The sequence below is a fragment of the Echinops telfairi genome, unplaced genomic scaffold (assembly GCF_000313985.2).
Source record: "Echinops telfairi isolate 266 unplaced genomic scaffold, ASM31398v2 ScPeMD7_8;HRSCAF=38, whole genome shotgun sequence".
Classification (NCBI taxonomy): domain Eukaryota; kingdom Metazoa; phylum Chordata; class Mammalia; order Afrosoricida; family Tenrecidae; genus Echinops; species Echinops telfairi.
The window spans coordinates 18,723,766-18,746,467 of record NW_022103905.1 but is presented as its reverse complement, the minus strand read 5'-3'; the positions used below and the strand labels follow the sequence as shown (position 1 = coordinate 18,746,467).

The 22,702-nt window shown below is 38.3% G+C and overlaps 1 protein-coding gene across 3 annotated transcripts in view; it reads left to right on the top strand.

Annotated features, from left to right (window-relative positions):
• The window catches only part of ICE2 (interactor of little elongation complex ELL subunit 2), a 48,996-nt gene that overhangs the window by 13,943 nt on the left and 12,351 nt on the right, over window positions 1-22,702 (top strand). The window contains exons 5-11 of one of the 3 annotated variants that reach the window (XM_045286450.1): window positions 6,616-6,753; window positions 8,567-8,683; window positions 8,853-9,012; window positions 10,809-10,990; window positions 13,071-14,073; window positions 15,207-15,382; window positions 20,108-20,234. In XM_045286450.1, coding sequence (XP_045142385.1) covers window positions 6,616-6,753; window positions 8,567-8,683; window positions 8,853-9,012; window positions 10,809-10,990; window positions 13,071-14,073; window positions 15,207-15,382; window positions 20,108-20,234 — 1,903 coding nt within the window. Of the gene's footprint in view, window positions 1-6,615; window positions 6,754-8,566; window positions 8,684-8,852; window positions 9,013-10,808; window positions 10,991-13,070; window positions 14,074-15,206; window positions 15,383-20,104; window positions 20,235-22,702 lie in introns of all 3 variants that reach the window. The other 2 variants (XM_004709466.2, XR_006679738.1) reach the window with 2 other exon arrangements.

The window sequence follows — 22,702 nt, the reverse complement described above, 5'->3', positions numbered from 1 at the left end:
CGAATGAGTTCCATTCCTAAATGTGGTTTTATATCAAATCTGTACATAGAACATTTAGGTCTGGGTTCTTATCTAGTGTCAGTTAATCAAAGGTTTGTCCTAACATACATTGTACCTTTCTGTAAGGAGCTCTGGAGGTACAGAGGTTAAAGAGCTCAGGTTGCTAACTAAAGTGTTGGCAGTTTGAATGTTCCAGACATTCTGCAGATGAAATATGAGGCAAACTGGTTCCATAAAGATTTGCAGCCATGGAAACTATGGACAGTTGTACGCTATCCTTTAGTGCTACTAAGAATTGGAATCAACAGCAGTGAGGGTGTGTGTGTGCACATATGTATATACTTACACACACACACACACATATATATCTTCCTATGCATTTAAAAAAACCATACTTTCCACCTCACTGCCATCAAGGTAATTTTGCGTCATGGCAGCTCTGTAGGACAGATTAGAATTTCCCTTTTGAGTTTCTGCAGCCATAACTCTTAGTGGGATCAGAAAACCTCATCTTTCTCCTTTTGATCACTGGTGGATTTGAACTGCTAACCTTATGTCTAACATCTTAACACATAGCTCGCTATGCCATCAGGGTCCCTAAGAAACACATCTTTAGCATGACAATAATATGAATGTTTTGGTGCACTGCCATTTGTTATTAAAAACCATTGTATGTACCTCAAAATTTTAATATACATTTAGATGGGAGGTGCTTAGTACAACAGAATCTGAGTCTGATACTTAGAGCCCAGGCACTGTCTATACATTGCATTCATGTGTGATTAATTTTTTTTTTAATGACTTAGCAGCTGTCTGAAATTTCTGTTTTACTTTCATGGAAGTTTGATCTGCTCCACTGATTTCCCTTGGGAAAGAAAGTAGGTTTGAGTTTTCATGGTTCTTAAAAATCTGAATGATCCTTTAGAATTCAGCTACATAAACTTGTACTTATTATCTTCATGATAACCACTCACCAAGTGATATACTTTATCTCTGAGTTTATTTTTTGATACTTTAGACATTCACACAGGCATATTAGCAATGCCTATACATGACCCTAGCTTGTATCCTGTAATCATTCAGTAGGCATACGAGTGGTTTAGAGCACATCACTGAACTGTTAAATCTATATTTTTATAATATAGCTCATCTATAAACACTTTTACCAGTATGATTTTTTTTAAAGCATGTAAAACCGGTCACTTTAAACTAGGATGGGTAATGGAGGTTATTTTACCTCTTTAAAACAAAACGCTTATTAAGGCAGAACTGTGGTTTTAATGTGCACCAGAACAATTGTGTGAGCCTAAAAGAAAGAAGTTGGTTATTATTCTCTTGAAATCGAAGTATTACATCCTCAGATGGAATGCAGTAGTTTTTCTTTATGGAAAAGACACTACCAGCTATTCTCAGTGTAATAGTGCTTTTGTGTGGACCAGAGCAATGTTTTTAAACATATATTATAACCCCTCATTTTTCTGCTTTAAAATTGCTTTCTATTTTACTCAGGAAAAGACAGAGCGTATATGAAGTTTTACAATACCAGACATGATCCTATCCCCTCCCTCCAGCTTGGCCTTCTACAGTTGTTCCACTTCAGCTTACTGACCTCTTGGCTGGTCCTTGATGCTGCAAGCATGGTCTTGCTCTGAGACCTTGGGCATTTGCAGTTTCCATCTTTCTGCAAAGACACCTCTTCTCCAGATGCCTGTTCCTATCTGTTTCCCAGCCACGTGTTCCGCAAAGACCTGCATGGATTTGTGCCTTGATTCCTCCAGGTCACTCTGATCAGACCGTTGTCTATCAATGAGGATGTTTCTGATCGCCCTACAGGACATAGCATCACCTCAGTGTTCTCATTACCCTTGACCATGTTTTATTTTCTTTGCGTGCCTGTATGTATGTTCACTATTATATTCCCGATTCTTAGCATGGTACCTGGCACATAGTAACTGCTCAATGTTAATATTTGTTGAATCACTAAAAATATGTTTATTAGCAAAGTACATTGTTAGGCAGCTAGCAATAAACATTAAGTTGTTAAGCAACAGTTTCTCTCATTTTTTTATACCCCTGCCAGAAGTCACGTTGAATTTTTTTCCTAATACTTCTCACAGTTATAAATTTTATCTTATGAATTACAGTGTGTACATACTGAAAAGTGTATAGAATAAATATATACAACTTGATAATGTGAACACCTATGTAGCTGTTATCCAAGTCAAGAAATAAAACATTGTCAGAAACCCCACAGCTCCCTGAATGTCCCTCCTAGGTAAGAACGTTCCCCTGCCATCAACAGGTAATCCCTGTCCTAGCCTCCGGGGTGCTATTTCCACTCTTGTTTATGAGTTCTTCTGCCAGTTTCTTTAACTTTATGTGAATGTAATTGTTTTGTATAATTAGAGTTCATTCCTTCGTTTCTAAGCATTTTGCCATTACGTAGACAAATCTTTATCGGATCATCATTTGTTTCCAGTTTGGAGCTATTCTAAATAAGGTTGCTATGACAATTCTCAGACATGCCCCTTTTGGGTGTGCACATTTCTTTTGGATCATAGAGTATGCATGTCTTGAAGTTTAATAATGTCAAAATGTGTGCTGAAGTGACTACCAAATTTCCCTGCAGCCATCAGTGTTTAAGAATTCCGTTAACGTTTTACCTGTGGTAGCAATTAGTATTTACAGTTATTTTAGTGTAACTGTATGTAGGGAGTGATACACATATAGAAGTTGAGTACCTTTAAATATACTTACTTAATCGACGGTTAGATTTATTCTTGTGAGTTGACTGTTCATCTTAACTTTTATTCTGCTAGGATGCCTGTCTTGCTTGTTTATATGTGGAAGTTCTTTGTACAAAGTATAAGAACTATGGGGGTTATAGATGTCGGGGTTTTTTTTTTTAAATAAATTTTCTTAATACAGGAGACTGCAAAAATTTCATAGAAAAATTGAATTGGAAAATAATGGACTTTTCTATGAATTACTATTTTTATCGTGCAAGAAGAGACATGGCAGAGGCCCCAAGGCGATGCAGGCTGCAGTCTCTGAACAAGGGAAAAGGAGAGGGTTTTAAGAGTGTAGATGGGAAGGAGCTCTGGTGGCATAGTGGGTGACACATTGGATTGCTAACCTCAGGGTGAGCGGTTCAAAACCCAACAGCTGGGCTCCAAGGGAGAAGGATGAGGCTTGCGAGTTTAAGAGTTCAAGTGTCCGAAACCCAGGAACAGCTCTGCGTGGCCCTGTCGGGTCACTGTGAGTTAGAAGTTCCTGGGTGGCAGTGAGGTAAATGGGAAGAATCGCCACAGATTTTTTGGAAACCTTGGACACAGGTTACCCTTAGATCCCTCTTTTTTTTTTTTTCCTTACAAATTTATTAAAGTGTCATGATCACTTGAACCTAGGTCATTTGACCTCTGATTTCCCATAGTCTAAATTTTGATAAGTGCATACTTGTAATGATAGTCAACATGTTTCTCTTTCATTTGTATTTTCTGCAACTTGACAGCCATGTCCCAGGCTTAATCACAGAGTCTGGCTAAAGGAATCAAATGTGCAGATCAAGATGCACTCTTTAATCAGGGGACACATAATGCCTAATTTTTTCTTGGTGTGTGTGCTCTTAGTTATTGATGCTCAATGACTAGAGCCATTCATTCACTTTGGTTGTAAAATTGTAGTATTCTCATTGCATCATTTATTATTTATTGCTTAGAATGTTTTAATGAAGGTTTCCCCTTGTATTATTTTGTTTCCCAGTTCATGTAACTCACCATGTAGCAGAATGAATTGTTTGATTTCTCCTTATTCTCCAACCATGATCGGTATTGCTATCGTTGTTATTATAGAGGTAAACATATTTGATGGGTGTCAGTTTTAATGTTCAAATTGTATATAACTTGTGACCCGTGAGCTTCTTTGTCTTGGTTGCCGAGTACTTTTGAGTGATACTGCTAGTCTTTGAGATGCATCTTGCTTATTCCTGCCCTGCACTCAGCTATTTCCCCAAAACCCTCATTTCTTACAGTAGGAATTGGTATTTCAAGACTACTATCTGGGCACTGAGGTTGCTTATGGGTTCTGAGTTAATCATTGTTTCAGACTCTCTTCAGTGAACAGAGCTAGGCCATATATTCAAGGAAAAGGAAAAAACAACTCTTTATTTGTATATCTCACATTATAGTTACCAAAGCTTCAGACTTACTAATGCTACCAATCAATAGATGACATAAACTAGTTTGAAAAAATTAAGTTGATTCTGACGCATGGCAACCCTGTGCTTTACAGAGTAGAACTGCCCAGTGGGTTTCTTTTTTCCTTAAGGATCATCTTCAGAGACCAGATGTTCAGATCTCTCTTCCCTGGTGCCCCAGGATGGGTTTGAACTGCCAACCCTTAGGTTAGTAGTAAAGTGCAAACTTTTTACCCCACCAGGGGACCTGCAAATGATATGGCAAGTATAATTTTATTAGAAACTGCCCAACTGTTTTTCAGCGTGACTGTGCCATTTTACAATCTCACCAGCAGCACACACAACTGCCACTCCACGTCTTCACCGACACTTGCTGTGTCCATGTCTTTAACTTCAGCCAAAGTATTGCCTGTTTTTTTATCTTTCTTTTCACCAAATAGGAAAGTTCTTTATATTTTTTCAGAATTTTACTTTTGATGAAATATTCTTGTTCAGGGCTTTTTGTTTCTTGGGTTTTGGGGTCTCTGTGTGTGATCAATAGGAACCCTGGTGGTGCTGTGAACTGCTAAAACCAAGGTTGGCAATTCGAGCCCACCAGCCACTCTGCAGGAGAAAGATAAGACTGCTCCCTTAAAGATTTTTAGTCTTGGAAACCCCATTTAGGGTCAAAGTAAAATGATTAGTTTAACATGTTTTTTATTATATCAGTAATGACCCCTTGATTACTTAAAATGCCTCACCAAGCTTACTGCCATCAAGTCATTGCCAACTCACAGTGACCTATGTAGGGTTTCTGAAGCTGTATGTCTGCCATAGCTACCCTCACCTTCCCCCCACCCCCGGCCCAAGGCAGCTGCTAGGTTTGAACCACAGACCTTGAGGTTTGAAACGCACACTTACCTGACAGCAGCACCAGAGCCCCTCCTTGAAATACCTACTAATGTAAAATAACGTTGACAGTGGTTTGGTACAAGGTGGGGGGCTTCGAAAAGTGCACGGAAAAATTCCATTATCTTTCAACTACATTTTATTTATCCATTAACTTCTTGAAGACTCCTTATATACCTGAGAACAAGTAGAAAGCTGTCTTTGAGATTTATGTACTTAATACTTTGACCATGTCATAAAATAGCCAACCAGAAAGTCTCTGGTCACATAGGCTTAATGTGCTTTCCTTTGGTGCTCAAACGCTTGTAATGATTTCCACTGGGGAGGGGATTTAGGGGTGAAAGTTAACTGTTGCCATAAATAAGGAACAAAGATGTAGATGTAAGTGAGCTGTTGAGGGTTCTTAAAAATACCTTTTTCATATTAGCCCATATCTGCCTTAGTGAGAAGTAATATCCTCAACTAAGTATCAAGATCATCTTTGGAAAAGTGGATAAAGGAGGGAGTTAGGAAAGATCAGGAGATGGGGATTGGAGAAGCAGGGAAGGTATGTGAAACTAGATATTGAAGTTAGATAATTGTAATTTGACGGTATGAAGATCGGCTTATACCTAAAGGATCCTTGGTGGCACATTGGTTAAGCCCCTGGTGGGTAACCGGAAGGTTAGTGGTTCAAACTCGCCTGCTGCCCTTCAGAAGAAAACATTAGCAATCTGCTCCTTTATGGATTACAGCCTAGGAAACAGTTCCACTCTGCCTTCAAGATCCAACGCTCTGAGTCGGAATCAACTCAAAAGCACACAACAACCAAAGCCTTTGAGTTCTAAAATACATTAAAAAGGACTCATTAACAGGAAAGGAAAAACGCGTTTGTTTTAATTATGTTTTCCCCCAAAATTCCACTCTGCTTTTTTGAGTTATTTCAGTGTTGTCTAAGTGGTACATCTTTCTGGCGAGAGCTTTGAATTTTATTTCCTTATTCATGACGTTTCCTAGTAAGTCATCAGTAGTTTGAAAACATTTCAAAGACGACAAATACTAAATCCAGTATGTGAATTAATTATAACATTTCTCATTTATCTTTCATATTGTAGATAAAATGGCCCACAATAGTGGTTTTTATTAATTCATTGTACTGGCAAACCTTTTAGGATATTAAACATTGCTAGTCATTCATATAACCATTTGTATTGCAGTTAATATACTTAAGTTTTCATATGCATTGATTTCTTTGACAGTTTCTTAAATAGCCTAGAAAATATAGTGTGGATTCTCAACTTTTAAATTTTAATGGTATTGCTAATTTTAGTACTCTTGAATACCAGTATTTCAAGCAATTAGGTTAAAAGCAAATTATTCTACAAAACAGATTAAATCCAAAAAGGCACAAACGGCATGTCTGGATTATTAGAATTTTGATTAATGAAATTAATGTTTGGAATATTATTTTATAGCTATATGTAATTAAGACATTTTTGTTTCATTTTCAGAAAAGTATTCCACCAATGAATTATCTTTTGTTTATTTCCTAGCAAATTTTAAAAGCTTGCACTGAGCAAGTGAAAAAATATCCAGAATTGTATACTCTGCATGAAGTGACCAGCATAATGGGATTCTTCCCATTCAAAACAGAGATGGGATTAAAGTTAGAAAAGACTCTTCTTGCGCTGGTAAAGTTTCTATATAACAATAGCACTTATTTTTGTCTGAGACATCTTCCATAGTTCATAGAAATATTTTGTTGTGTTCTAAAACAACCTGTCAGTAATGAGCTTTATCTGTTTTTATGTGGTAAGACACTTATAACAAATTTTTCTGTGGAGCATTTTTTTTTTCACTTAAAAAATGTATTGCTAATTGGAAGTTAATACATAGATCATTGCATAAGTCAATTACATCAAGCAGAATTATACAATTGCTATCACAGTCAGTTTCCAAGCATTCTTGTTCTTCCTGGACTCCTTGACATTGTCTCCCTTTCACAGAAAACGTTGAAAACCAGGTCAGATCCAGCCTGCAGCAGAAGGGGCCTCAACTGACAAAGTTTTAACTGTTGAAGTCAAATTTATGCATTTGATCTATACTCATCTCTCCAATGCACTGTTTAGTGATCTCTTTCCTCCCATCCCTCAATTGTGGGTAGAGGGAGTTCACCTAGGCTTATTTCCTATGCAGTTCCCCACACATGAAGCTTGGATCCCCACTGTCATCCACAGTTTTCTGCCAATCGGGTTCTCACAATGTAGGCCTGTTACTAATCCCGCTTCAACTTTGGAGTATGTGATTTACAACCCTGTGGTGACTGACGGTGGTGTGCTTCATCCATGTGGACTTAGTTGGCTGTTTGTTAGGAGACAAGCCTTTAAGACCCAGATGTTATTTTCTCTGACAACCAGTCACCGTCTAATTTCTTCACCACATTTTGCTATAGCACCCCTATCTTCCTGTGTTCCCTTCCTGAGGGCGAGTATCGAGCAGGGCCAGGATGTAAGAACTCATTGTTCTGAAGTTGGAGCTAGGATTTAGTGTGAGCCCCAAACCCATTGTGAACCATTTTTAAGTGTATACTTCAATATTAATTAGTCATTAACCATGTTGTGCAATCATCACCACTATTTCCCATTTTTTTCTACCACCATCTAGAAATCTCTTTGACAGTAACTCCCACTTTCCCTAGCCCCAGACCCTTGTAGTCACTGATAAACTTAAATCTGAAAGCATTTTCCTGTGGTAGATATTTCATATAAATGAAACCATATAATATCATTCCTTTAGGTCTGACTTATTTCAGTTAGCATGTTTTCAAGGTTTATCCATGTCTAAGATGTATCAGAACTTAGTCTTTCTTTATGGCTGAATACTATACCATTGTATGTGTATTTTGTGTATCCATTAATAAATGTTGATGTATTTTTTTATTTTTGAAATTATTTTATTTGGGCTTGTACTGATAGATCTTTTAAAATAAATATACTAATATAGTAATATAATATACTAAATATACTAATCTTTTTTAGTGTATGGATAACCATACTTCAACTTCATTCTCTTTTATTTTTAAAAATCCCACCACCAACTTGTCTTTTTTTCTCCCTGTTTATTCCCACTTCATAGTGCTCTTGAGTGCAAGCAGCAAACCCACTCTTCTTTTAAGAGGGTTGACTTGCTGTCATTGGAAATCAGTGTGTGGACAGGGTATTCGCGAGTTCCTACTAGTATCTCATACAACGAGAAGTTAGAATGTAAAGGATGAAGATCAAGATTCACGACACCTTTCTTCTGGTCCGCGCCCCCCCCCCCTAAAACAAGTGTGCTTGTTAAAGAGGGAAGGGAAAAAAAGCTATTATAAAGGAGTCTGGAAATCTGACATTTTCATTCAGTATAGTGAAAAATTTCAAATTTCAGGTGGTAAGAAAATACTTTTATTAGGAAAATAAAATTACATTAACATTTTTTGCAATAAACCTTTTCTTTTTCCTCTAGGGCAATGTAAAATATGTGAAAACAGTATTTCCCTCAATGCCTGCAAAGCTGCAGCTAACAAAAGAGAACATGGCTTCCATTGAAACGCCAGAGCAGATTGCTACAGCTATGCACGATGTAAGTAGCACGGTGCAAGTACTTGGGTTGTCTGAGGTATCTTAGCCCTCTCAGCGTGCATCTGACTTGATGCTTCTAAAGTCCTCTTCCTCAGGTCTCTCCTCTGGTGTCATCGTAAACAAATTCTCAGCCAGTAAAGTCAAGTAACACGTTTTATGTTGTTTTTCAGGATATCAGTAAAGATCCCAATGCAGAGAAACTTGTTTCAAGATATCACCCACAAATCGTTCTAACTAGTCAATCATTATTTACCTTATTAAATAATTACGGACCAAGTTATAAGGAACAGTGGGAAATTCCTGTGTGTGTTCAGCTAATACCTGCTGCAGGTTTGTGATTTGCCAATCCAAGTAATGTTCTCAAAAGAGTGGCTAGTGTGGTTCTGTTTCAGCTGTCTAAACGTGTGATGATTGTCAAATACAGAAGTAAAACTTCTTCTAAGGAGGATGTACAGTGATAGAGGCATTCAGTAGACTTTTCAACCTTGGGTTACCATAGGACAGAGACAAATGAATGACTGGGGCTACCCTGTCTGTGGCAGACCAGTAGGGTGGTGAGTGGTAGTTAGAAAAGTCATAGCATAAGATGGCCATAAATCCTTGAATTGATGGTGGGATTATTCTGTCTCATTCCCACTGAAATGAGAGTACCATATTAGACAACCCCTAAACTCCAAAACCAAGCCTCTGGGTCCTTTCCTACTCCTAGCAACTCTACAGCCCTGCTGAGAGATTTCTGAGGCTGTAGATCATGACAGCAGCAAACGGCTTCATCTTTCTCCTGTGAAAGACTTGATAGGCTTTAGCCATTGACCCTTGCACTTAACCCACTGCACTACCTGGGTTCCTTTAGACAGCCTCAATTGGGTGAATTTCCAGGACAGTCGTTCTATTGTTGGAATCCAGAATTAAAATAACCCTATACTTAGGAGAGTCCGCACTGACAGTTGAATTAACATTTGCACATATATTTCTCTGCAACACATGAATCCCCTGTTTGGGTTCTTATTATTTTCTGACATAGCTCCAGAATTAATATTATATGTCAATAGGGATCTAGGTCTATGTACATATATTTATATGTTAAGTATTAAGGTAGTGGATCGACATTGGACTTCTACTCAAGCCCTTCAGTACAAGAACTCCTTGTTCTAATAACCTGGCATTCTGTGATGCTTACCTGCCTGACACAATCATCGAAGACAAAATGGGTGCTTAAGCAAATGTGAAGAAAACTGATGGTTCCCGCTGTCAAACGATATAGCGTCTGGGGTCTTAAAGGCTTGAAGTTAAAAAACCATCTAGCAGGGAAGCAGCAAAGCCCACATGGAAGAAGCACACCAACCTGTGTGATCACGAGGTGTTGACAGGATCAGGTATCAGGTATTAGAAGATCCAAACAAACAATCATATTGATGTGAACAAGGAGGGTTGGAGTGGAGACCCAATGCCCATCTGTAAACAATTGAGCACCCCCTCACAGAAGGGTCATACGGAAGGGAAGAGCCAGCCAGGGTGCAGTATAGCACTGATGGAACACAACATTCCTCTAGTTATTTAATGCTTCCCACCCCCATCCCCATCCCAATATCTTGACCCCAGTTCTACTTTATAAATCTGGGTAGACCAGAGCATGTACACTGGTACAGATAAGAACTCTCAACACATGGAATCCAAACAGTAATGGAAGTAGCGATACCATAAGGGTGGGGAGGGAGGGGGAGAGGGGGGGAACTGATCACAGTAAACCCCTTTCACTCCCCCTCCCCAAACAACAGAAACATAGGTGAAGAGAGACAGAAGGCAGTGTAAGATATGAAAATGATCATTTATCATGGGCTCACGGGTGGGGGAGGGAGGGAAAGAAAATGTTTTGAAAATGATGGCAACATGCACAAATGTGCGTGATACAATTTAAGTATGGATTGTTATAAGAGCTGTAAGAACCCCCAATTATATATATATAATATATAACAACATAATTGTAGGAAATGAAAGAATATGTTTAAGATGGCAGGTACATGGGACTTATGTAGCTGCTCTGTTTTCCTTTTTTTTTTTTTGTCTTTGTTTTTCCTAGCCTAATTACTTAGAAACTAATCATCGTGTCCTGTTTTTGTTTTAAGGATCAAAACCAGTTAAAGTAATTTATATTAATTCACCACTTCCTCAAAAGAAAATGACAATGAGAGAAAGAAATCAAATCTTTCATGAAGTTCCATTAAAATTCATGATGTCCAAAAACTCATCAGCTCCAGTGTCTGCAGTCTTCATGGACAAACCTGAAGAGTGGCCAGCCGACGCAGCTGTATGTAACCTTGTTTTTGTCGCCCCTGCGTGTCTTCCATTGCAAGTCTTTAACCCTAGTATAGAAAAATGCAGAGCTTGAATTCAGACTTTCAGTTGAACCCGCCTTAGGAAGGTTTTAGGTAACTAACTTGATCTTTTTTAACTTCAGTTTCCTTCTTCATAAAACAAAGATGCCACTGCGTGTATCACAAGGTTACAGTAAGGAGGAAGTTCGATATTATATGTAAGATGCTCAACACAGTTATCAACCTAAACATACCAAGAACTCAGTCAGTGATAGTGATATTTAATGTGAGGTTTTAGTTAAATGGCCTTATAAAACATTTAGAGCAATATCTGGCAATCCGTAAATAATATCTTTCATAATTTTGCAGACTTATATATTTTTCTACCTAAAAGCAGGATATTCTGTTTATAGAAGACTTCATTTCACAAATATTTACTCAGCTGATAACACTTCTAGACTGAGGGCATAGCCATGAGTAAAAGGAAACTATCTTTTCTCTTGGAGGTTAAACTAGTATAGGAGGATACAGATATTTAATAAAGCAACAGTGTAAAGAAAGGAAAGAAGCAGGCAGTGATAGATGCTCTGAAGAAAGAGGTAAGTGAAGGAGAAAATGAGAGTGAGATTGATAAATTTTAGATTAACAATTAAGGCCTGACTGAGGACAGGAATTACAGTGGAGATAATCTTGAATAAAATAAAGGAGCAAACAAAATTAGAAAATAAGATATTGTTTCATACTTAGCTCCTACCTTTTAGCTCTCATTTGTTTTTTATGATTTTCTCTGTCATTTGCCTTTTAATTTTAAAATACGTTGGTGTGTGGTGAAACACTTTCAACTCCTATTAGAAGTTTGCTTCTTTTACATTTGCCTTTTTAATCTACCTTAAATTCACAGTCGTGTGAGGCGAATGTCAGAAAAGAACAAGTGCTGTGAAGAAGTGGGGGTGGGTGAAGAGAGATTCAAAATGACAGAAGTCATGATTACCTAGGGTGGCCATAAAGCCTCCAACAGTGGTTCTCAACCTTCCTAATGCTGCGACCCTTTAATGCAGTTCCTCCTGTGGTGACCCTCCAACCACAAAATTATTTTTTTTGCTACTGTTGTGAATCGGGTGACCCCTGTGAATGGGTCATTTGACCCCCCAAAGGGGTCGCGACCCACGGTTGAGAACCGCTGGCCTAGAGTGGGCAGTGGGCATGGATGGAAATATACTGCCTTCTGATTTGGCTGTACATTTCTTCTTTGTGGTCTTGTCTGTTTTTTGATAAGTGGAAATTCCTCTGGAGATACTGTATATACTTGTGTATAAGCCGAGTTTTTCGGCGCATTTTCAATGCAGTTTTTGTGGTAAAATTAGGTGCCTCGGCTGATATTCAGGTCGGCGTATACTCGAGTTACAACTTGGAAAATATGCTTGCATTTTCATGAGCCTTTCAGTGGGAAGAAACTCTTGAGCAAATTAGTTAATAGTTTAATATTAAACTAACCTGCGGTTACATAAAATTACCACTTGTTTTTCCCTCCTGTGGGTTTCTTGGGAGGCTTTCCCCCGTTATGCCCTGGCATCAGCTGAAGACTTGTGTAGCCGTATGAACCAGAAAGAAGCTTGTCAGAAACATATTGTGTTGAGATATTGGAGTGGTGTGTCCTGATTGAGTAAAAAGTTGGTCTCTTTGGGCTTCTGTACAGTGTGATAGCAGCTTGTAAGTATTTTACTGCTTCCATGTGTTATTCAGAAGGCGTGGTGTTTGAAATTTGGTAATATGAAAGTGAATATGTTTTTCCATACCTCACCCCACCTGAATCTATCAGTACATGACGTGTTCCACACAATGATAAGCCCCTATCATATGTAACAAAAGTTTGAACATCACTCAGCTCTGCGTGCATTCTATTAAAAAATTACTATGAAATATTAAGAACAAAAAATAATTTGTAATGAATTAAGCAAGAACTTCCCAGAGATGTTAGACTTTTCTAAAGTTCCTTGAACTGTACTAGGGTGGGGACATTAGGTGAAGACAAAAACCTTTTTTGCTAATTGTTTACCAATACCTTTTCTTAAGATGCCTCGTGAAGTTAATGAGTACCGGAACATTGAAAATCCTGGCAGTGTGGATCTGGATTTTGATGATGATGTCACAGAACTTGAAACTTTTGGAGTAACCACCCTCAGATCATCAGAGCCCCCAAGTCCAACCAGTGCTTCCACAGTCACGAACAGGACGGATTTTTCCACGCTCCTCAAGGTGGCACCAGCACCTGTGGCACCAGCCCCTGCAGACGTCTCTGCATATTCCAGAAGTTTATCTCAGATTCTCATGGAACAGTTGCAGAAGGAGAAGCAATTGGTGACTGGTGCAGATGGGGCCCCTGAACAGAGCAGGAAGGATGGTGATCAGGGAATTGGACCACGTGGTGCTAAAATACCAACTTCTGACAAGTCTTTGATGCAAGAAAGTGAATTGAAAACATCTGCCACCTTGCAATTAGAAAGTCCTCAGACTAAGGAAATTGAAACCGTTGGTAAAAATGGCATGGCACCTGATGAAGTCAGTGCTGACGAAAGATTCAATGTCGTCGAGAATGCAGGCAGTTCAGAGGAAAAGATGATTACATCAGAAGCAGATAAGATTGACGATGCAATTCGTAGCAGTAGTGATACAGATGAAGACTGTTTAGTCATTGATACGGAGTGTAGAAATAATAGTAATGAGAAAACAGCTATTGTGAGTTCTAATGTAAGTTCTAAACCAGCTAGCACAAGTCCTTCCTCAGGGCAAGCTTCTGCAGCTAACTGGACTAATACTACTTCTAGTCCCGAAGAGTCGTGTATTTTAAAAAAACCTATCAAACGAGTGTATAAGAAGTTTGATCCAGTTGGGGAAATTTTAAAAATGCAAGATGAACTCTTGAAACCTGTTTCTAGAAAAATACACCAGTTGCCTTTAATGGATTTAGAAAATCCTACTGAGCCGCCTGCTCCCGAGCAACCCTGTGGTCCTTCAGCTGGTGCCTCCAGTTGGCCAAAGTCTCTGTGGCCATCTGCGTTTCAGAAGCCAAAAGGACGTAAGTCAATATTTAAAGAGAGCTTTATAGTGAATGTTTTTATCTGTCTCTTTCCCTTAAGTTTTTCTTATTCCTTTACTTATTCTTTGTCGTAACTTGTTTTAAAATTTTGACATAGTCATTGATAATGTGATTCATTTTGAATCTACTGATAAGTATTTAAGCTTTCAAAATCTCTCTAGATGTGCACCCAGAGTGTGTGGGTTTTTCAGCTGACGTAAACAGCGGCTCTAAAACTCTACCTGGATATTACCAAATCCTTAGCATTCTTGTCTGCTTGCTGAAAGGTTGGAATTTGGAGTCCATGGGGGTGGTGGTGGGGGGGGACGGGAGGGAGCCTGGTGATCTACTTAGGACAAACCAGCCCTTGAAATCCCTGTGGAGCGCAGTTCCACTCTGACGCACAGGGCTTGCTGAACATACAGTTGGAGTAGACTCAACAGTAGCTGCGTTTCGTATGGTTCACCAAATGAACGAAGGGCAAGTACATCGAAAGTAACCGCCAGCATGGATGATCAAGAAAAGTCCCGTTTCTTTTGTACTTCCTCTTTTGTGAAGTAAACGTAAAGCTGCTGCTCAGCTCTGCCCAGATTAAGAATAATACTATTCTTTACATTCTTCTTGCTTGATATGCAGACTCACCAGTTAGACTCTGCGGAGCATTAGTGAAAGTCGTAGTTAAAAGGAAGAATGCCCTAAAGCAATTCTAGCCAGAGTGAACAGGAATGGAAAATAGCAAAGGGCCATGTAGACAAAATCGAAAATTAAAATTTATAGATGTTGAAAATAACCTTTTCTATGACTATCCTATCAGTAAATAATGGAATTGTGTTACTTGGATTATGATGGACAAAGGGAGCCTTGTTCACGCTATGTATGGTTAAGAGCTTAGCTGCTAACAGAAAGGTTGGCAGTTGTGTAATTCATCAAGGGTTCCGTGGGAGAAAGATGTGGCTGTCTGCTTCCGTAAAGATGGCAGCCTAGAAAACCGACAGGCAGTTCTACTCCGCCCTGTCGCCTCACGGCCGAGAGCCGCAGTCAACCTGACAGCAGTGGGTTTGGTTCAGTTGTGATGGATAAAGGGTTAACCTATTTTAGAATCAAATAAGAACATATGACTATTATTTTTAAAGGATTGCCATATGAACTTCAGGACTATGTTGAAGATACATCAGAATACATAGCCCCTAAGGAAGGAAATTTTGTGTATAAGTTATTTAGTCTTCAAGACCTGTTGTTACTGGTGCGTTGCAGTGTCCAGAGGATAGAGACAAGACCACGTTCTAAAAAACGGAAGAAAATCAGAAGAGTAAGTTATTTTGGAAGTTAGGATATGATAACATAAGTAGATAATCAGCAAACATTTAGTATGTAATTATTATGAAATTCAGTCATAAATTGTTGATCACATTTATAGTAGTATTTCTATAATGAGTTTTTTTAGTAAAATACTGAGATTAATTTTAATAAGATAAAGTATTCCATTACCTATAAAAGTCATGAAGACCTATCACATTCTTGCATAGATTATGTAGGTTTTGTGGGGGAAAGTGTGCCACTGCAGATTCAGCCTGGATTGGCACATATCCCTGCTTTCTCAGAGAATTTAGATTTCCAGGAGGCTACATGAGCCCCCTTCTCGCTTACACTGGGGATCTTCCGGATTCATTTTCGGAGTCCATCTTTTGAAAAGAGGGCCTCATACACATTTAAAAATGTTTTCTAGGTGTATTAGAAAGCCAAATTTCTGTCTTTCTTTTCTATTGTTGGTTTGGTGTTTTTTGTTTTTCCGGGCCTGACACGTATTTTTCCACAGTTAAAATTATTTTGTCACAATTTGAATATGATTCTTTGAACAGTACTGGCTGGTTTTGACTTTTAGAAATTTGAAGTTCTTTTTGAGACTAGTGTGATTTTTACATTTGTGTGACCACTAAATTCTAGTAAATAAAGAGGAACTTTTATATCACAACTGATTATATAAAAAACATTGACATTTTTCCCCTCTAACTTAAGAGTATTTCCCCTTGGTGAGAATTGTTGTAGTATACTTTTTTGCTGTATCTCTCTCTCGCTTTCTAACCCACTACCCAGTAAGAAGCATCAGTGAGCCTAAAGTGTCCCTTTTTTAGGGTAGGGATCGAGTAAATTAAAAAATGAAGATGCTCCAACTTTGATTTTTCTGGATCAAGTCCCTGACTACTACTTAATCATATTCAAGAATAAGTGAAAAGAATAAAAGATTGGTTCAAACTAGAAATGTTAGACACCAAGTGGCTTCGAATTAGGTGCCCAAGGGTAGTGCTTTTTATAATAGAAAATTAAGACATGTAAAACTGCTATGGATTTGATGAGTCTTCTGAGATAAATAGCAATATTCTATGTACTAAAAGATTTTACTTTGTATGATAATTTTCCCCAGCCTTAACTGTATTTACCAGTTTTGATCATTTAATGTGATTGATGTCTGAAAGCATGAACGCCTTGACAGTTTATATTGTCAGTGCCGTGAGCTGTAGTTTCAGGATTTTATTCCTTTCATTGTTTCTTAGTCCCTATCTGAAGTTATTTTGGATCTAAGCTAGCTCGTTTCTTTCACATCCTGCCCTGTGAAACCACTGTATTTATCTATATTTAGAAAAAGGTTTATGCCCATTCGCACTTAAATAAAAAAAGCTCAAGCAAATTTTGGACACTAGTTTAATTCTTGAATGAAGTGACCTAGGCTAAAGTGTAGTTTGTAACTGTGAAGACATAACTTTGTATGTAGGCAATAATTCATTCTTCATCAAAATGCATGAAAATGGGAGTGCCCCAACGGATATCTAAATAGAAATCTTGTTTTTCTGATTTGTCCGACCTACAGTAGAATTTAAATTTTTTCAATGAATATTTGTGATCATGGTAGTTATCACTGTATTTAATAAGTGAATACATGGGGTTTACATCTCTTGGTAGGATTTAAGTCCCTTGAAGTTAGATCTTATTCATCAGAACAAGGATGGTATTAAGGAATGGAACTTTTAAAGGGTTGCAGCCATTTTAAAGTTGGTGCTATTTAAGGTTTAATTAAGTAAGAATGCATCTGCTGTATTTTCTTACTTAAAGTTCAACTTTAGCCAAAGCTTTAGTAAGTTTCTTCAACCTGTGATATTCAAGAACCATCTCTGTTTCTTGTCCTTGATGATTCATACTATGTTTTCATAGCTGTTGAGATTTACTTTCCAGGATCATTGACGTGCCCTTTCTCATCAGAAGCTTCTCCTTGACACATACGAGCTGTCCCTCAGAGACCTTTAAAAGAGAAGCCAGTGCCAAATGATGGGATGCTATGTCAAGGATTCATTTGAACTTCAGATTAAGCTGTATCTTCCTGAATCCTACACATAATTATGAAATCCCAACTGAGTAACTTTGAATTATTTGCTAGTATCTGTAACTATCTATCTCAGTTAACAAGATTTTCTACTGTATCCTGAAATGGTTAAATTATTTTGAAATTTGCATTGGTATTTGAGGGCCAGACTGAAGAATCCTGAAGATGCCAAATGGAAGGAAAGAAGGTAGCCAATGGGACTAGTGAGACATCCGCCAACCAAGCCCACTGCTTGTGAGTCCTTGTCCGCTCAGAGGCCCTGTAGGACAGGGCACTGCTCCTGAGGTTGTCTGGGCTATAAGGTCATTAAGGGAGGCTCGCACCTCCTCTTTTCCCCCAAGAAGCTCCCTGTGGGTGTAAACCACCCACCTTGTGGCTAGCAGCGCACTGAAATATCTACTTGGAAATTCATAGAAAAACATTTCAAAGATTTTTTTTCTTTTTTTAGCATTTCAAAGATGTATGTGAAAAATTGGGAAGCAGAGAACCAAGCAGCCCTAGCCCTTGGCAGGGATAGGAACTATCCAGCAAATAGTAAATTTAGTTTTTATAAAAACTTTGTACTTAAGATTTCAATTTTAATTTTTAAGAAAAAGTACTTATATTTTCTTTCCGCTGGCTTCCTGGAGATGGCAGTAGAATACATATAGAAATTAAAACCAGATTTAGGGTTTGCATTTTGTGCATATAGAACATTGTGATCAAAGAAAGTCCCCCAAAGTAATTTTTTTCAGAAATGCTTTATATTTTTTTATGTTTTTTTAAAAAAACTAGAGGTAGCTCTAGTATCCATTCATTATCCAGAAAGAGAATTTGCCTTATTAGTTATTCTTTTCTTAACTCTGCTCTAAACCATCCAGATGTCCTTGAGCAGATTTCTTAATTTTTAGATTTCTTTTAAAAAATCTTGTATCTATCTACTGTAAGAGATTATACATCATAAGCAGACTATCAGCTACCAAAGAAATATAGACGAGTGCTTTTAACATTGTAATTATGCTATTATCACTACTTATTTTTTAATTCAGACATTTTAGGGTCTTATTACTCAAAGTATGGTTTCTAAAAGTGCAATTTGTTAAAGTCCAAAACATTGGTGCCTACCCCAGAATCTGCATTTTAATAAGATGACTATGCTATAGAAATTTAAGAAATTCTACTTTTGTTTTTAACATTCAAAGGTTCAAATATGAATCTTATGTACTGTTGACAGCAAATACTATTGGATTTAAATTTTTCTTACCATCTCCATTGTACCAAGCCCACTAAGTTTGTCACTTTATGAAAAACAGGAAAAATGGAAATATTGATTAGATATTTTCAATTATATGAATAATGAAAGCTCAAAACAATTTCAGACGTGCTAATTAACCATACCATTTTGCCAAAGTCCTTTAAATCATGAAGTTTTCTTCCCATAGCTGAAAATGGGAAGACCTGTATTAAAAGTAGAATTTTTTTTTTACAAAAATAAAAAAGCATGAGTATCGTGCATACCACTAGCATTCTATTACTTCACAAATTTCCTGTATTCCCTTTTAAACTAATTCCTGTATCCTCTTTTAAACTAATAATAGATAGTCCTTTATTCAGTATCCATTAAACTGAATGGATAATAGGTTTCCTAGTGCTGCTGTAGCAGTAATACCACACATGGTGGCTGTCAAGAGTAGACATTTACTTTCTCACTGTTCTGGGAGCTTATCATGCAATGAGGGTCTTAGTTAGCCATGCTGATAGAGTGGTTGCAGCAGCCCTTCTCGTACCTTTGCTTATAGGGATCTGCCTTCATTGCCACGTGGTGCTTCCCTGGGTCTTTTCTGCTCTAATGAGACACCACTCAGAAGGGTTTAGGTTTAGGGCCCACCTTCTCCCCTGTGCTCTCATTAACATCATAAGAAACCCCTATTTCCAGACAGGGTCGTATTTACAGGTATGGCGTTAGGACAGCAACATCATTTTAAAGGGACACAGTTCAACAGTTAGTGCCTGGAATCAAGCTTTTGTGATAATGAAGACTGTGGTATCCACAGGTATCCATACAGCTATTAATGCTTCTGTATTTTTAGAATAAAAAACATTTTTCTCCAAATATTTGTCTTCATACAATGTGACTCCTCCTTTGAAGGGGAAAAAACCTGAATCTTTACGCTTTTTTATCCTCTTGAGAATGAATTTTATATATTACACTCATTGCCTTTCAGCATCTGGTTGTGAACTTTTGAGCAGTGATGTTCAAATGATGGATCGTAAAACTGTTCCCAGGGTTTCTGCTGTCAGTCATGTTTCCAGACAAAATGTGTGCACACACGGAGGATATGCTGCTTTGGAGTGGAAGTTTCTCTCTTTTACTTCGACTTCTTGCCTATCTATCTCAGTGGATTTTGACAAGTAGGAAATAGGCAACAGACTCCCCTCAAAGATGGCAGCCACCCCACATTCAGAGCAGCGCAGTAGTCTGTCATCCTTGAGCAGGGCACCGCAGCCTCACAGCCCACCATACTGGAAATGTGGTTGTTGTGCTGTACCTATATGCTCTTGTGTCTGCCATGATGAAATCCCTGGGAACCTGTTGGCAGCCCAGCTATATAGGTAAAATGTATTTGCTAGTCAATTAGTGGATCTTTTAAAAAGTTTAACAACCTTGCATTGCAGCAGTTTCCAGTGTATGTGCTACCAAAGGTGGAGTATCAAGCTTGTTACGGAGCTGAAGCGCTGACTGAAAGTGAACTTTGTCGTTTATGGACTGAAAGTTTATTGCATTCCAACTGCTCATTTTATGTTGGTGAGTTATAGTAGAGCCTTTGGTTCTTTCTCCTTTAAAAATCTTTTATCAATATATAACTTTTAATTCCATTGCAGATACTTCCATTCATTAGTTTTGCGTTTTCTTTTTTGCTTCGTTTTTGTGGATTTTGGCATATTGTTTAGTTTGAACGTTACCTCTGGGAGTGTGGGAGACTTTTTTGTGTAATCACAGTGAAGGGGGCCACCTCAGGGTGCCAGATTGTGGCAAAAAACATCATGCCTCTCTTGCCTCACACACCTGATTCCCCTGACCTCGCTCTATGCAGCTTCTTTTTGTTTCCGCAATTGCATAGGGACAGGAAAGGACAGCAATTTGATGACTTAGAAAAAGTGAAGGAAAAAAACCAGGGAGGTGCTGACAGCCATTCCAACAGATCAGTTTTTAAAATGTTTCCAAGAAAGGAATCTCAGATTTGACAAATGTATTAAGTGTAATGGAGAGTACTTTGAGGGTGATAAGGTGGTTTTGTAAAAAAGTTCAAATACATATCTATGGGAGTGAATATTCCTTTTTTTTTTTTTTTTTCGGGTTATACACACACACTTTTTAGGCTAGGGCTGCCTGTAAGAACATTAACTAAACTTTGAATTAATTCTTTACATAGTTGTATCACTGTATTTGTTTATTAAACCAAGACTTAAGAGAAAATGAAGAATGACTAATACATTGCATATTTTTATATCATTTCAAAACATTTTGGTCTCATCTTTTCCCTGAGTACTGGCTGGTGGTTTTGAACTGCTGATTAATTGGTTAACAGACCAGCATGCTCCCACTATGCCACCAGGACTCTTCTCCTGTGTCTTAGAATCGTAAAATCTAACCCGAAGATTTCCATGTGTTCCTGCCCTCTCATTCATGTACTCTGCTCCATATTTCTTTCTCAGCTGTGACCTGGATGTTCTACTTCCAACCATTGCTAGCCACTCCTCTATTTAACTATTTGATCACCCACCTCCCCAGTCCATTCTCATAATCTCAGGACTTCAAGGAAATTTCAAGATCATTTCTCCTCAGAAATTAGGTTGATGGTCATTACAAAGATCTTTTTTTAAGATGACCAGTAGAGGTAGAGAAGACCTACAGGATTTAAAGATTCAGATTAGTCGTATATTTTATGAGGTGTAAGACATATCTCAGGAAGTAAATTATTTCCTGTAACTGGAGAGCATCTTGACTTACAGGATTCTAGTTGAGCGATTCTTAAACTTTAGTCTGCAGCACAGTCATTTGGAGAACTTTGTAAGTAGAGATTGCTGATCGGTTCATTGGTCTGGATTTCTAATATGTTCTCAGATGATGCTGATGCTGCTGGTCCAGGGACCACACTTGAGAACTACTACTCTTGTATCTCAGAAAAAAGATAGTTGTACTGGTTTTTTGTTGCTTAGTTAGGAACATTTTTCTCTTCAAGACTCTAGTACTCCGTTCATCATATAGCACCATAAAAGCCGCAAGATGTACCTGTCTGCAGAAATGTCCAAGGTAGCCCTATCCCATCTTCTGTGCACACCTTCCAGTCTTACATATCTATTATATGTATAATTGACATATAGGCGCTCTTACTTTGCACAGGTCAAATATGCAAAAATTATAGATGCCCTGCTATATTAACTATGAAAATTTTTCATAAAGTACAAACTTCACTTCTTACCTGATGGAATAGCTTATGGGTCATACACAAAGGAGAAGGGAAATCCAATTCCACATTTGCCCAGCGCTGATTCCTTTGATGCAGAGACCAGACATGACTCCACTCCAATTTCCTTTGCCCTATTCTGACATTAACTCTCCCAAAGCATTCTGTTTCTCTTCTGGGTTTGATAATGTGTTACAGTGTACACACACAACTCATAGACAATGCTCGTGACTGTGGAGTCTACTAGGGAAGTAAAGTGTTAAGCGTACAGTTATTTTGTCCACAGAGCCTTGTCTGTGCCGTCCTGGAAGACTCGTCCCTCTCTGGTCCTTGGCTTCTCAACCTATTCTTCATCCCCCAGGACAGAAAGCGTACCTGCTGTTCTGATGCACTGTTCTGATGCTGTTAGTTCCTCCGCTTTTTCTCGTGGTCTCAATACTGCAGCCTCTAGTGCCTCTTCTTCCTGTGCCGCTTGGGGCAGAGATCTGACATGCACTCTGCTAGTGGCCCTGTTTTACTTCATGGCGTTGGATTCTCTGATCTTGTTTCTGAGATGGCTCACTTTTGTACCTAGCAAAACTGACCAATCTTCAAGTCAGAGTCTGCTATACATTATTTGCATCATACTGCCTCACTGTTGCTGCTGGAGGGACTACCTCTGGTGGCATAGTGCATTCCCTACTGAGCTGCGGACCACAAGGTCAATGGTTCGAACCCATCAGCCATCCATGAGAGGGAAATGAAGCTGCCTACCCCTGTGAATATTTAAAATCTCAGAAACCCCAACGGACAGTTCTACTCTGTT